The sequence below is a fragment of the Manis pentadactyla genome, chromosome 11, assembly GCF_030020395.1.
Source record: "Manis pentadactyla isolate mManPen7 chromosome 11, mManPen7.hap1, whole genome shotgun sequence".
Lineage (NCBI taxonomy): Eukaryota > Metazoa > Chordata > Mammalia > Pholidota > Manidae > Manis > Manis pentadactyla.
In genome coordinates this window covers 14,853,138-14,868,260 of record NC_080029.1, presented here as the reverse complement: position 1 = coordinate 14,868,260, position 15,123 = coordinate 14,853,138, and the positions used below count along the sequence as shown (strand labels likewise).

The window sequence follows — 15,123 nt, the reverse complement described above, 5'->3', positions numbered from 1 at the left end:
ATATTTCTAAAAATCTACATTCATAAAATGTACCTGGAACTACTACAATTTAAACAGTTCTGATGCAGGAATAGATTAAAGGGCCAAAACAGAATCTATATTTGTTCATACATATGAAAATTTTTAATGTAATAAGTACTGCCTATTAAACCAATTGAATTATTAAACAGATAAAAAAAATAGAGCTGATGAGTAATGATTTCTTATACTAAAAGAATCTGCCACTGCCAACTGACTCAAAGATTTAAAACCATGAAAGTTCCAAAAGAAAACACAAATGAATTATTTGTATAAATTTGGAATGGGAAGACCTTTCTAGGCATGACACAAAGTCAGAAAGCCATACTAGAAAAGATTGATACATTTGAGAAGTTAAATTTTTCTATGTAGTAAAAACACATATACAAGTAAAACCAAAACAAGCCAAAAAAAAAAACAGTAAAAATATCAAATGGGAAGTATTTTCCATACTTGAGACAGACAAAAGATGACTTTTAATTTCCTCCATCTGTACATTGCTTAAAAATTGCTGGATTTCAGGTGGTTTGCAGGTTGGTGGAGAATTACACGCACACACATACACACACAAATGTGCCTGCACACAAACTTAAAACTTCTAATTTATTTAGTCAAGAACATAAACCCTTATGGAAACTAGGTGTTCCTCGGAGCAGTTGTGGCTCAGAATTGTGGCATGGCTTTTTCATAGGCCCTTGTTTTCCAACCAGCTTACACAAGAGCCGTTGACCGTCTCTATGCAAGTACAGCCACCACAGAGGTGACACAGCAGCCCAATTCCAGCTGCTTGTCGGCTACACCACTGCCCTTTCGTGGAGCTTGGTGCTGCCCTTTGGGAGAACTTAAGCAAACCATCTATGCTTTTGCTCTGAAGGGAATGTTTATACAACTGGGCTTTCCTGGGGTTTGGACTGAAAGCATCATCAGCACAGGCTCATTTCATCTAGAAGGAGAAAGCAGAGTCCGCGCCCAGGACTCTGAGCCGCATGTCTGCCTCCAGCTCTTTGTGTCCAGGCAGGCAGTCTCCCACCCAGTCCCCACATACCCACAAACCAACAATAGAAGGACAACACCAGGCAAAAGACATGACTCAGCAGTTCACAGAAAAAGAAATATCAGTATTGGTATGTTAAATGCCTAACCTCAGTCAGAATAAAGACATAAAAACTAGAACAGGGTGCCACTTTTCACTTAATCAGGTTGACAAAAGTGGGTAAGTTCTGTGGTATCTAGGTATGGATAAAATGAAAGTGCCTGTGGCCAGGATTCTCCCCTGGCCCTGGCTGGTTAGCTCACTACACATGTGTGGGCAATACGTTGTTATTGACTCTATATGAAGATCTCTGCCCAGTGCTCTGGGCGACATGGTGGCATGGCTGCAAGGCTGCAGGAGAGCAGAGCAGAGGCTGGAGTGGTGGCAGCGCTGAGGACAGAGGCCCAGGGGCAGAGACTGGCTTCCTGCATACAGACTCGCTCTGAGGGGATGGGATTTTAGTGATTGACCTGCCACCGTGGAAATAAAGTTGGGTATAACCCTTTCACCCCAAGAATGTTCTACTGTCATTTCTTTGGTCACACTGAATCCATAGTGAACTTGCCCAGGGCTGAAACCCATTGACTCTCGCTAGGGTTGTCAAGTTTGTAGAGGAACATTATTGCAGGGAGTGTGTGCACTCCCTTGGAGGCTGTTCACAGTTACTGATGAGATTCTTAAAGGTGCATGCTCTTTAGCCCAGCAGTTTACTTATAGGAGTTTTCCTTAAGGCTGTTTTCATAGAAGTGTGCAAGATATGTACAAGGATGGTTTTACAGTATTTTTTTTAGGTTAAAAAAAGAAACTAATTCATCAAAAAGGGGCTGGTTAAATGTGGTGTATATACTGATGGAAAACTATGCAGAGAAAAAAATGGAGTAGAGCCCTCTGTACTGATAGGGAAAGAGCCAAGACACAAGACAGTCAGAATCAAAACAATAAATGGCATATCAGAATGTGTACAATGATTCTGTTTATGATTAAAACATGCATGCCTGTGTGTGTGCATATATGTGAACAAAATGTCTTGAAGAATACTCAGGAAACTATTAACAGAGCCTCTGCTGACTGGGACTTGGGGAGGGGACTTTTGCTTTTCATTTTATACCCTTTTGCAGTGTTTAAATTTATTTAGCATGAACACATATTTTACAATAATAACTTTTTAAAACTACCTATCAGGTTGCCAAAAACATAACTTAGTTTCAGTCTAAAATTCTTCAAGATAACATAAATTAGTTCTGTGCCCTCAATCAAGTACACAAACATTTGAAGGTGATTTTATAGAACTGAAAGTCTTGGAACAATTAGCGATCCAGGATGGAGCCTTCTCTGCATCGGTCGGTGCCCCCTGCTATGGACTAAGCTGTCCTTCCCAAACTCATACGTTGAAGCCCTGACCTCCCAGTGTGATGGTATTTAGAGATGGAGCCTTTGGGAGATAATTAGGTTTAGATGAAGTCGGGGGTGGGGTAGGGCCCTCATGATGGAATTAATGCCCTTAACAGAAGAGAGAGCAGAGAGCTTACTCTCCCTCTGCCCTATGAGGACACAGTGAGAAGGCAGCCCTCTGCAAGCCAGGATGTCCTCGTAAAGCCAGGCCAGGCTGGCACCTTGATCTTGGACGTCTGGCCTCCAAAACCGAGAAAATAAATTTCTGTCGTCTAACCACCCAGTGTGCAGTGTCTTGCCATGGCAGCCTGAGCTGACTGATACCCCGACGTGGGCAGCTGGGACCCTGAGGCCGCACATTGGGGTGCTGCCACTGGGGAAACCAGAGGAGTCATGTCATGAGGCCCCATGCTTCGGGGGCTGTGAGTGCTCACTGGTCAGGTTATGCTTCAGTGTGGAAATTGTTCTTTGGAAGGAAAATGTCTTAGTCTGCTCAGGCTGCTTTAACAAAATACTACAAACAGGGTGATGAAAATGGAATCTGTTTCTCACAGTTCTGGAGGCTGAGAAGTCCAAGATGAAGATGCTGGCTAATTTGGTTCCTGCTGAGGGCCCTCTTTCTGGTCTCCAGACGGACATCCACATACTCTCACAGGTGGAGAGACAGATCATCTCTGGTGTCTCTTCTTGAAGGGCAGTGTCTTGCCAATGGGTTTCAGCCCCAGGCAAGTTTGCTATGGATTCAGTGTGACCAAAGAAATGACAGTAAAACGTTCTTTGGGGTGAAAGGGTTTATTACGCGGCTTGTTCTCCCAGTGGTAGGTTGAGCACTAGTGTCTCTGCCTCTGCCCAGAGCACTGGGCCGAGCTCTATATAGTGCAAAGATAGCTCATTGCCTAGGGTGTGGGAGCAGTAACCTAGCAGCAGGCCAGTTACATCATCATGTAGTTTAGGTTCAGGTGAGGATCCTGGCCATAGGAACCTTCACTTTATCCACAGGCAGTAATTACTTTCATGGCATTGTCACCCTCACGACCTAATTGCCTCCCAAAGGCTCCACCTCCTAATACTGTCACACTGGGGGATTAGGGCTTCAATATGAATTTGTGGGGGACACATTCAGTCTATAGCAGGAAGGATTTGGTATATGTGGGGGGGATCTTCAGGGGAGTGAGTTAAGATGTTCATTTGTTCAAGTTCTTTTGTGTTTTACCTGAAAGTAGAGAATATACTTCTATTGAAATTCTTTATTTTTCATGTTTTTCAATGGGTTCTTACATTCTTAAAATATTAAGGTATATTTGGAATAGCTGTACATAAAAGCAGTGTAAAATTCAGGAGAAAATGAACTTATAATTAATTAACAAATATGTCAACAGTCCTTTGTTTTGGAAAACAATATTAGCTACTTTTCAGCTGTGTAGCCTCCCCTCCTAAAGTCCAAGGAGGACTTTAGGTAAAAATTCAAATATAAAGCATGTGAAAAAATACATAAGGCATAAGTCTGGATCCACCTGTGGCTGTTTTATTGGGATTTTATGGGACTAACGAATAACACTTGTGCTCCTCACTCCAGGTTGAAAACTAACTAAGACATGGAAACAAGATTCGGACACAGGGAGGATAAACTGTTAACTTTATTACTGACAAGAGCTGAATTGAAGCGTGTGGCTTTAGGTCTATGACCAAAAGGACTTAATGGTGTTCTGCCTCTGAGTTAGATAATAGTCACCCTGTCACAGACGTGGCCCTATAACCGCAGACCTCCACTCCGGAGAGCCTGCTCCACGCGGCAGGGAGGAGAGCGTGGGCGTCCTGGAGTCGGCTTGGCTTCCGGGAGACCCAGAAGGCGCTGAGGCAAGGGGCTCAGTCTGCCCCTTGGGAATGAGAGAGGAGGAGTGGGAAGGGCATCTCAAATACCACTTTAATATCAACATTTCTCAAAGTGTGATCCGGGGATTCCTGGGGGTCTCTGAGACCCTTTGAAGGGGCTCCCAAGGTCAAAACTATTTTCATATTGCTAATATTGAAGAGACTGGTACTAATATTAATGGGTGTAATGTTCTATATTGAATAATGAAATGCATTTATCTCTGTACTGTCCCCTCAATTTTGCTGTGAACCTAAAACTGCTCTAAATAAAGTCCTTAAATTGAAAACAACTGAAACCAAAGTCCGTGGATGTACAAAGAAAATTCTGTCTGATAAAAAAGCATTGTGTGGTGCTTCTTGCAATCAGTAGAGTCTCTTAGAATTGATAGAATATGTTATGATTAAAATCTCACAAAAACAGTCTATATATAAGAACAAGTGATGGTTCACACAGTGTCATGTAAGTTGAGAGGCAGAAGAGAGCTGTGTGAAGTGAGGGTCGAAGGGACATTTCATGAAGGATGAGAGCGTGAAGTGGCCTTGGTGGTGGATTTGAGAGAGATGACATTCCTTAGTGACATTAAATGCATTTATTTATGATTCTCAGATTATGATGCCCACTGCTGGTCTCCATGCTACCATTCTTCCCCACCTTGGTGTATCCTGTGTGTAGCCACCGAGTTATTTAAATCATCACGTTACTCCCCTGCTCTTAACTATCTAATGGTTTTCCATCAACTTAGAAAAAAACCTGAAGCTCCTACTATGGCTGACCAAGCCCCTGGCGTTCCCCCCACCCACTGCCTTTGCAGCCCCCCTCACCTCTGTGGCTCTTCATCTGTGACAAGCGCATTCTCTCTGCTCAGATACACTTCCCCCAGATGTGCTCAGCTCAGGACCCGCATTCATTCAGACTTCTGTTCACATGGCACCTTCTCTGCGACCCCCTCTGAAGGCACCTTCCCTCCCTCTCCTCTCCCTTATTACCTCGCTCTCTCCTCACATCAGTTACCCTTGCCTGCCATTGTATTACTTGCTGCTCCTGTTTGTCTTCCCTACCAGCAGTAACCTCCTTGAGGACAGGAACTTTATCTTTTTTATTCATATCGTGTCCCCAGAGCCTAGACAGAGTCTGGCACATGGTGGGCTCTCAATTTGTTGGAGAGCTGACAAAAATCAATTGGAGAAAAGTAATTTCTTGGCAATATTAATACAGCTATTGCTCTTCTGTCTCTATGGAGAATAGGAAATGAACAATATTTCATCAGCAGCCGAATACTACAAAGAAGTTTTAAAACAGGACAATACCCACGTGGAAGCTATTGCATGCATTGGAAGCAACCACTTTTACTCTGATCAACCAGAAATCGCACTCCGCTTTTACAGGTGCGCCTCCCAGTCAATTTGTAGAACTACTTTCCTGTGAAATATTGGTGAAACAGTAATGAAGATGGAATGACAGCATAGAGAGAGAATGTGCAGGCCATGTCTATATGACACTAAAAATTCAAACACCCGATGTTTTACAAGCATTGAAGTGTCATCTAGTAATTTAGAAATCCCCAGATATTTGGCATCTTGCAGAAACACACCTGAAGAATTGAGTTTTTAACACCATGTCATTGTATGAATTAGCTGTTTTGTCATCAATAAGTAATAGTTTAGTAGTTTCTGGAAGCACTTCCCACCATTACTGCCTCTGCTGATACCACTATTTATAATATGAAAACCCTGATGCTGAGATAGCGATGAATTTTGCAAAGAGCAGTGGGCCCCAGATTCTGGGCCCTGAACGAGGACCTGAAACAGGATCCCCTGTTTGGTGAAGTATTGTCAGCTCTTGTCCAAATCATTTTTCAAAGTCTTAAGTAAGTTCTGTTCTCTGGTTCTCTTCTGAGCATATACTTATTTTATCCTAAAGATGGTTTCTGAGATTAATTCTTAAATTTTGATTTCCTCTTCAGCTCTTAGGTAATATAAAGCGAGGTAATTGGCAGCTGGCAAAAATTCTTTCCAAATACATGTTGGAAGTGTAAACAAGATAAAATGAGCGCTGTCTTACGCACATGCAACTGACTCTACTCCCCCACCTGTGAAGTGGGTCAAGGGTTCCTCAGGGCAGCTGGTGTGGATTTTCATTTGCTGGTTTAAGCTCTCTTGTCCTTTGTCCTTTGGGATTAATGATACATAGAAACAAAATGAGCTTCTTTGGCTATAGCATGAAAGTTAAGAGATAACACAGGGATCCACTGATGGTCTTGACTTCCACAGTGGACACTCATTGGAGGTCAGCAGGCACAGCTAAATCACAAAATACCAATAACCATAAGCAGCACACAGCTCAGCTGAAAACGTGACAGTAAATGCTACACATAGTCCTCAAATTAGAGGAGAAGGTCTTAGGAGTTTATCTTTGGGCACCAAAAATATGAAGCAAAAAAATGTAGATTTCACTTTATGTGACTATTTACTTCTTACTTTGGTTCTGTAACAGCTTTTGAGTTAAAAAAACATGTTAAGCTGTTTTTGACCTTGCCTCCAGACACATTTCCCATGACTGGCCCTTAAAGAAGACTTGCTTTGGTATTTGCTTTAAATTCCTATTTAAATTCTTTTTGTTAAAAATTATAAAATGAATTCATCTCTGGGTAAAAAAATATATGTCCTAATATTTATATAGTTGGTCTGACACCGAAATATGTGTGCTTTTTTTCAAAAAGGCGACTCCTGCAGATGGGTGTTTATAACTGCCAGCTTTTTAACAATCTGGGGCTCTGTTGCTTCTATGCCCAGCAGTATGATATGACTCTGACCTCATTTGAACGTGCCCTTTCTCTGGCGGAAAATGAAGAGGAGACAGCTGATGTCTGGTACAACTTGGGACATGTAGCTGTGGTATGTTTCTCTAAAATAATTTCTGGTTCTAGAAAAGGTGGTCACAAGTTAGTCTGAAGAAATTTTCAGGTTTATGCTTCCAGATTTGGCTGCTGTCTTACATGGCAATTGAGAGATTCCTAGGAGTCACGATAATTCATTTTATATTCACAGGTAAAATTCTCATACAATTCACGTTTGATTCCTATGATGGGTCCTTGTTGCTTTTTCTGCGGTAGCAGAAAAGACTTATATGAGCAATGAAGGGAAGAGACGGCCGGGGGAAGCATATGGATTTGTGAATGAGAATATGTGCTTCTGTTTTGTAGGGCATAGGGGATACAAACTTGGCTCTTCAGTGCTTCCGGCTGGCTCTGGTCAACAATAATAACCATGCCGAGGCCTACAACAACCTGGCCGTGCTGGAGATGCAGAAGGGCCACATCGAGCAGGTCAGTGGTGCGGTAGACGGTCTGCTTTCTTCAAAGAATAGCTGTCCTGTGTAGCCATTTACATGTTATAATTTTAAAATGAGCTCTAGAGTCTGACCGGCCTGTATTTGAATCTGGCTCTGTCACGTATTCGTGAAGTGGACAAATTACTTAACCTTTCTGTATCAAAAGAAGAACACTGGATTGTATTAGGACAAACCTGCACCTTCCCAGTCTTGCCCATCTTAGTGAGCTGTTCAACCATCCACAGCCTGCCATCCACCATCCGGCTGCTCAAGCCAAAAATCCTCAGGCTGCCCTTAAAATCTCTGTTTTTCTGCTGTCTCTCCCTGCCACCCCAAGCCCCCACCATGTTCAGCAAGTTCCGTTAGCTCTCCCCCACTGAGTCACATCCTGACCGTGGGGCATTCCTTCACCCCCACCACCCTTCTCCAGACTGCTCCCACCTCTTACCGGGACTTCCAAAGGAGCCTCCTGTCTGGTCTTTTTGTTTCCACTTATATTAGCAAGTAGTTGTAGCCTTTAATACATCCTCCTCAAAGTAGTCGAAGGGATTTTTAAAGAAACAAGATACTTTTATTACTACTTTACTCCAAAGGCTTCTCCTTTCACTTAGGAAATCTGGATACAAACCGTGGCCTTCCAGGCCCATGTCATCTCTGCATCTATACCTTTTGCCACTACTTTCCCACCAGCTTACAAACACGCGGGCTGCCCTGCTGCTCTGCAAATGCTCAGGGCCTGTGCTTCCTTTAGGGCCTGTGAAATGTTATTTCAGATCTGCAATGGCTTTTCCTTCTGTCATTCAGATTTAATTGCCACCTCCTCCTTTGAAAGGCCATCTCAAACATCAGTCTGAAGGAGCCCTCAGGCAGTGTCATGTCTCCTGTTCTGTTCTTCACAGTACTTACCATTTGTCAGAATACCCTTGCATTTCCTGTAGAAGGTAGAATGCCAGCTGCATCAAAGTAGTGGCTTTCTCTGTCTTCTCACTGCTGTATTTTCAGCATTAAAAACAGTGCCCAGCTGATGGTAGGTGCTCAGGCAATATTTGTGAAATGAATGGGCAATATATAAAGTAGAGAGATAACAGTCCCTGAGAGTGTTTTTGTGAGGACTGGCATGTAAGACACTTGGCATAGTGGAATCATACTATTGAGCACATGGCAGATGCTTAGTAAGTTTATTATGATGATGACATAAAGTTTAACATGCTAAATACACTCATATGATGTTAGTGGTAATCAAGGGTAGATATTATTACAATCCAGACTTTAGAGGTGAAGAAACAGAGACTCAAGAAGGGTAAGTAACTTTACCCAAGGTCACAGACATGGTGATCTTAACCTCCAACCTGGTCTCCTAAGTACAATGACAACCTTTTAACAAAACAAGGAAAGCAACATGTTTGGACGTTGCCTTTATTTAATAAATTCCCCCAAAGTATATGAGAAGAACTTGTATTTTATAAACAAAAACTAAGTAGTCTAAAATGGGAACTTGTTCTGTCATGGAACTTTACCTGTGTGCGGATGAAGCAAGTGCTAGTGATGTTCTCTATTCCCAGGTTGGTGATTTCCTTTCCCTCCTACTTATTGTAGTTTCTCTAGTATACAATTAATTTGAGATGTTTTGGTGAAAGGTTTCATGGTACTAAACCCATTTTATAATTCAAAATTGTATTTCAATCAGAAGGAAGAGAAAACAGCTAGCTAATCAGAAAACAAAAAAATTAATATCACCATTGTTTATGAACTGTTATTTTATTTTCCATAAAAAAAATACATAAATTTGTCCTCAAGTCATGAATAGAGGTTTTGGGTTTAGCTCGAAGTTGGAGGAATACTTAGAATTCAGCAGCTTGGAATACTGAGTTTGTGGTCTTAACAATGAATGTGTGAGCATCTCACGTCCCTCAGTGGTCTCTGCAGTGTATGATCCTTTGAGACAAAAGTGATGTGAATTTTGTTTTTTTGAGTACTTTAGAGAACAGAAAGCTTGTCATTTTCAGTTGCATTCAGTTGTCATTTTCAGATCAGCAGTGTAATAGATACTTCACTGTGGAACTTAAGGCTTTTTGGTTGGTCTGCTGTCACCTTAGAGAAACCTACTAATCAATACACAGCAATAGAAACTAGCGACTTTTTTGTTTTCAAGAGGGTTATATTTTGAGTTGTATATCACACTGAAATATAAACTTCATAAAAACAGTGATACTCATATAACTTTAAATCTATTGTAAGTTTTCAGTTCTCTTATTTTCTCCATATTTTGAAATTTTATTATTAATATAATGTTGGCAAGCTGTCAAGATTTAATTATAGTAAGTCGTATTTCATGAGGAATGTTATCTGTATTTATCAGAGTGTTTATTAAGGTCCTATCCTGGTAAAGAACTCTTTTACAAAAAATAAAAATCACAAATGTAATGCTGATAAATGCTCATATACCTTTGGTTTTTCTTCTTTCCTTTTTTTTTTAAACACAGGCAAGAGCACTCTTACAAACTGCATCATCTTTAGCACCCCATATGTATGAGCCACATTTTAATTTTGCAACAATCTCTGATAAGGTATTCTCTTTATCAATTTATCATCTGATCTGTTTCCTTTTCTTTCTTGTTCTACAAAAAGTACAGATAAAGAAATTCAAACCATAACTTCCTGAAAGAAATGCTTTTTGTAACAGTTATTATGTATACATATGTCTTCACTTTAAGGGATAGTTTAATACACTTTACAAAGTTTAGCACTGAATGTTGACTGGATTTAACACCATTATAGATTGCAGAAGAATGGTTTTATGTTTTAAAAGTTCGACATTTAGTCATTGAAAAAATACTCATTAAGCAAGTCCTGGTTTGGGAAAGATTTAGTAATTGACTTTTACAGCAAGGAAATCCTGCATATTATTTGTAAATCATATTGCCACTAAGTCTGTGTCATGATCACTATAAAATTAGGGATATTAGTGAAAACTATTTTAGCTGTGAGCATTATGGGAAAAATGCAGCTGTCAGTCCTGTATTACAAGTCAGTTAATATCTAAGAGCTAAAAGGAGTCATATGCCATTTTTAATAATAAGAAGAAAACAAAAGACATCTAATAACTAGCTTTTACTTAGAAACCTTCCTTTAAGATGGAAGGTGAGTCTTGAGGATAAGGAAATGGCTAAAAATGTTTGCTAATATAAAGACTCTTTATAGGCCAAAAGATATTATAAAAATTTGTCACTTTTCATAGTATGAACATAAAGCCTCCTGCACTCCCATTCCTGTGAAAGTAAAGTAAGCTGTCATTCATAAGTTGTCACTCTTGTGTGCCGGTTGAGTGCTAGCTGCTGTGCCAGGCGCTACACCCTCTCTAGTTCTCCCAGCACCGCAGTGAGGCATTCCTTCACCGCCTTACCTGTTTCTTTGTACTGATTTTTTTCATTCATTGAGCTTCTCTGCTCTGTACTAGCCACTGTTGTACACAGAGGATACTGGCAATGAATAAAACAGACAAAAACCTCTACCTTGTGCATCTTCCATTCTCATGGAAGCCAGGGCATGGAGGGCTTCTGAGTCTCCCCTAGGGTCACATGGCAGAGGCGGGTGTAGAATTCATGCCCAGTTCCTGGTCATTCCCACATGTTTTCCACTGCCCTGTGCTGCCCCCTAGAACATAAAGGCTTCACTTCTTGCTCTCAGGAATATTATCACTTAATAACATATAATTCAAGTGAGATATTACTTCCATAAGAGGAAATAGTATGTTAAAAAGAAATGCTGATTTAAAAAAGAAAACATGCTTTTAGTCTATATCCATGTCACAAAAAACTACCAGAATGAAATTATCTAGATTTTTTTGTTTGCCCACACTAAAAAGCTCTCTCTTTAGCAATGTATACATGAATCAAGGTACATTTGATGGATTCAGATACTGTGTGTGGTTTTCTATGGGACAGGACTTTAAGACAAACTTTGTTGAAAACCAGAGACATCCTATATAACTTATAAAGCCCTTTATAAATCTTATAAACTATATCTTCCCAACATTACTGTGCTAGCACGATTGAAAACCTCCCAGAGGATGTTATTGTATTTTTAAATACAATAGTTTTTGCTTGAGTTTTCTGTCTAAAAGGTAATACCCTAAACAGATGTCCTTGTGGTATCTTACAAATCGTTGTCCTAAGGCTTTCCTAAACTACACAGAGCGGCTGTTTCGCAGGCAACTGTTATTCTGTTTTTATAATACTATCAGTGACAGGAAGGAAAACACAGGCTTATGAATTCATAACTAGACAACTGTAATGGAGCAGAAGATGGAACTGTAATCTAGGTGAAAGAAGTCTAAAATCAAAGTATCATAATCCAACAATTTACCCTAACCCTGTGTGTTTCTAGTGTGCTGATTGTTTATCTTTTTTATCTCATTTTTTTTCTGTGGTATTACTTTGGTATTTCTTACAGATTGGAGATCTACAGAGAAGCTATGTTGCTGCGCAGAAGTCGGAAGCAGCATTTCCAGATCATGTGGATACCCAACTTTTAATTAGACAGTTAAAGCAGCATTTTGCTACGCTCTGATTGTTCTTAGGTCAGATAGTCTAATGATAGGGCATTATACAAGGGAAAATGTGCATTTGTATATATATATATATATATATATATAGGTAACACAAACCTGTACTTGATGTTAATGAAGATGACAAAAGGAGTTTAAACAAGACTGTAATAAAAATTTTATAATAAATAACTTGATAGTATTGTAAAAGACAGGATTTAAACATTTGTAAGTAGAGCATGAAACTTTCTTCTGCATTACGTGGTAGTTTGTTTATAATGTTTACAAAATATTTTCATGAATTTCCTCAAGTTTTTATAAATGCACATGTTTAATGTCCTTAAGCTGGCCATTAGCTATCATGTAGCTTAAGAGGTCTGAAATCTGCCTTTAAATTGCACTTTATGGCTCAAAGTGTGTATATTTATCCCAACTAGAGACTTTACTTGGAGCTTAAAATTGCATTTAAAACTATTTATCAAATGCTTTGTGTGACACTCTATACTTTTTTATATATTATACTTTCAAATAAATCAGTGTGTAAAACACCATCATTCTGTTATTTTTCATGAATTTTTATTTTAAGCATCTCAGATAAAACAAATTTTTCAGAAGCAGTAATCTTAGAAATCAATCTTTATTCTAGTTGCATTTGAAATGATGTACCACCAATTTTGTTTTTTTTCCTGAAAAACTGTTGATAGGATATTGCTTGGTACCATAAGACTACCAGGATTAGAAATGGAGTCATAGACCAGGAATCACCTGTGGACAGCCCAGAGAAGATGAGGGTAGATCCCAATACCGTGCATTGTAAAATTCTGGAAAGGCTCTTTAACTTGTCCCTTCCATATTTAGTGGAACTTTCATGAACATGTTCATACAGGGAAGTATGTTAAAGGGACAGGGCCACTCAAATTCATGTTTTGGACTTTGGGATCTGTCCATGTTATTTTTCATTCTTCATGAAAACTATTTTACAGATACTATTTGTTTCTGTTCAGATTTGTATCAATAGTACTATGTAGCTGGCAAGAGCAAAACATGTGAATTCAAGAAAGTATGGATTGTTAGAGTCTGGAAGTAACTTCAGAGACCATGTAGGTGCATCTCTTCACGGCACAGATGAACAAAGGAAGTCCCAGAGTCACACCACTGGACCACGAGACTGTTAGGACCGGAACCCAAGGTCTTCTTCCTGCCCTTTAGACTTTGACCTTTCCTGGTTCTCCAGGACATGCTAGAGCTTGTTTAGCTTTTTTTTTTTTTTTTTTTTTTGTAAACTTTGGTTTATTTTTATTTGAGTTCTCATTGTACAGCAAGCATGAACAAAAGGGAGAGTGGAGTCCATGAGGAGATGAACTGTCAGTCTGTCTTTAATCTGGCATGATGAGACACCTGGTCAGTCAGGCCTGCTTTGATAGAGTTTGTTACAGACTGCCTTATGTTTTCCTCCATCAAATTATCACCCAGGGGCTTCAATACCTGTTCCCATAGTGTTTCAGCAATCTGATCAATCATTGTTCCAATTTCTCTGAACTCCCCAGAGTATTTAACATATGCCCAAGTACAAAGAGATGTCAGTACTAACCCCATGACAAAGTTACACAAGCACTTACCAAGTTTCCTAATACTGAATTCAATATTTAGATTAAAATTTTATAATGTGGATTTTCTTAATTTAAAGTAAGAGCTAGGGACAGTGACTTGCATTGACTGAGGATGTATGTATGTACCCAGCACTGTTCTAAGCACTTTATATGAATTAATTCATTTAATTTTTCCCACTGCAGTCCTATAAAGTGGTATTATTCCCATTTTACTTAGAAAAAAATATGAGGCACAAAGAAGTCAAGAAACTTGCCCAAGTTTGTAAACCTAGTAAGTGGCAGAGGTAGGTTCCAGTGAAGGCCGTGTGGCCCCCAAATAAGTGCTCTGAACCACTATGTTAAATCATTTCTTAGTGTTTCTCCTATAAATAAAGTGATTATCATTAAAAATAAATGTTACACGCATTAGCAAAACTGAATAGCAAAGGAATATTAATACAGCAAAAAAGGAATGAGTCAGTATTCCTGAGGTGATATGGAGAGATTTTTGCTTTGAATTTATGTTAACTCAATGTGAACACCAACGCAAAGAATGAGTCAGGATGGCCAAGGGCAGAATGATGACATAACACGGTATCAGGAGCTACATACATTTTTGTAACAAAATTGTTTTTGGACTGCATAACTTCTGGCTTCTGGGCCAACATATCTATAGAAGGAAGGTTAACAGTTGTCTTCTACCATGGCTAAAAAGGTGTTCGACCCATATACAAATTGTTCATCCAAAATTAAGATCATTGAACTCTGAACTGATAAAAATGAGAAACGTCAAGAAGGCTGCCTGCCTGCATAATTGCTGAGGTTAGAAGTCCTTCCTTCTCACATCTGACCCAGTCCCCCGTGGGACCAATTGTTCTGTTAAATTTCTGAATGATATTTCCCAGGATCAGAGCCACCATCAGGATATAATTTATGGCCTAGAGATAGGAAAATTAATGTAAAGACAACATATTGCTACACTTAGAGTTTCCACCATCAACTCCTTATTAATACGAAGGATTTCTGTCAAGGGCTTTCAACTGGGATTGAATCTAAGCACTCAGAAAAACAACACAGATTTTAGAAATACTGCGGGTGAGACTCATTGGAAAATAATGAACCCAGGAACTGAGTTTAGGTAGAAGGCCTTACTAGATGGTTTTAAATTCCAATGGCATTTTTCACAGAGAATAGGTAAATTGGAATGGTCCATGGATATGTTCCAGAGTTTCAAAATGGTTATTTAGGCTCAAGTACTAGGGGAAAATATTTCATTCAGCAATTTGAAAATAACTGCAGTTTTACATCCTTCCATAGATGCCATTAGTCCTGTTTTTGGCTG

The 15,123-nt window shown here is 39.5% G+C and overlaps 1 protein-coding gene across 2 annotated transcripts in view; it reads left to right on the top strand.

Moving 5' to 3' along the window:
• TTC8 (tetratricopeptide repeat domain 8) overlaps window positions 1-12,746 on the top strand; it is a 47,721-nt gene extending 34,975 nt beyond the window's left edge. Inside the window, exons 10-14 of one of the 2 annotated variants that reach the window (XM_036882284.2) lie at window positions 5,562-5,701; window positions 7,036-7,210; window positions 7,519-7,641; window positions 10,130-10,213; window positions 12,099-12,746. In XM_036882284.2, coding sequence (XP_036738179.2) covers window positions 5,562-5,701; window positions 7,036-7,210; window positions 7,519-7,641; window positions 10,130-10,213; window positions 12,099-12,215 — 639 coding nt within the window. In that variant the 3' untranslated portion in view covers window positions 12,216-12,746. The remainder of the gene's footprint in view (window positions 1-5,561; window positions 5,702-7,035; window positions 7,211-7,518; window positions 7,642-10,129; window positions 10,214-12,098) is intronic. The other variant, XM_036882285.2, reaches the window with a different exon arrangement.
• Window positions 12,747-15,123: the final 2,377 nt, after the last annotated feature.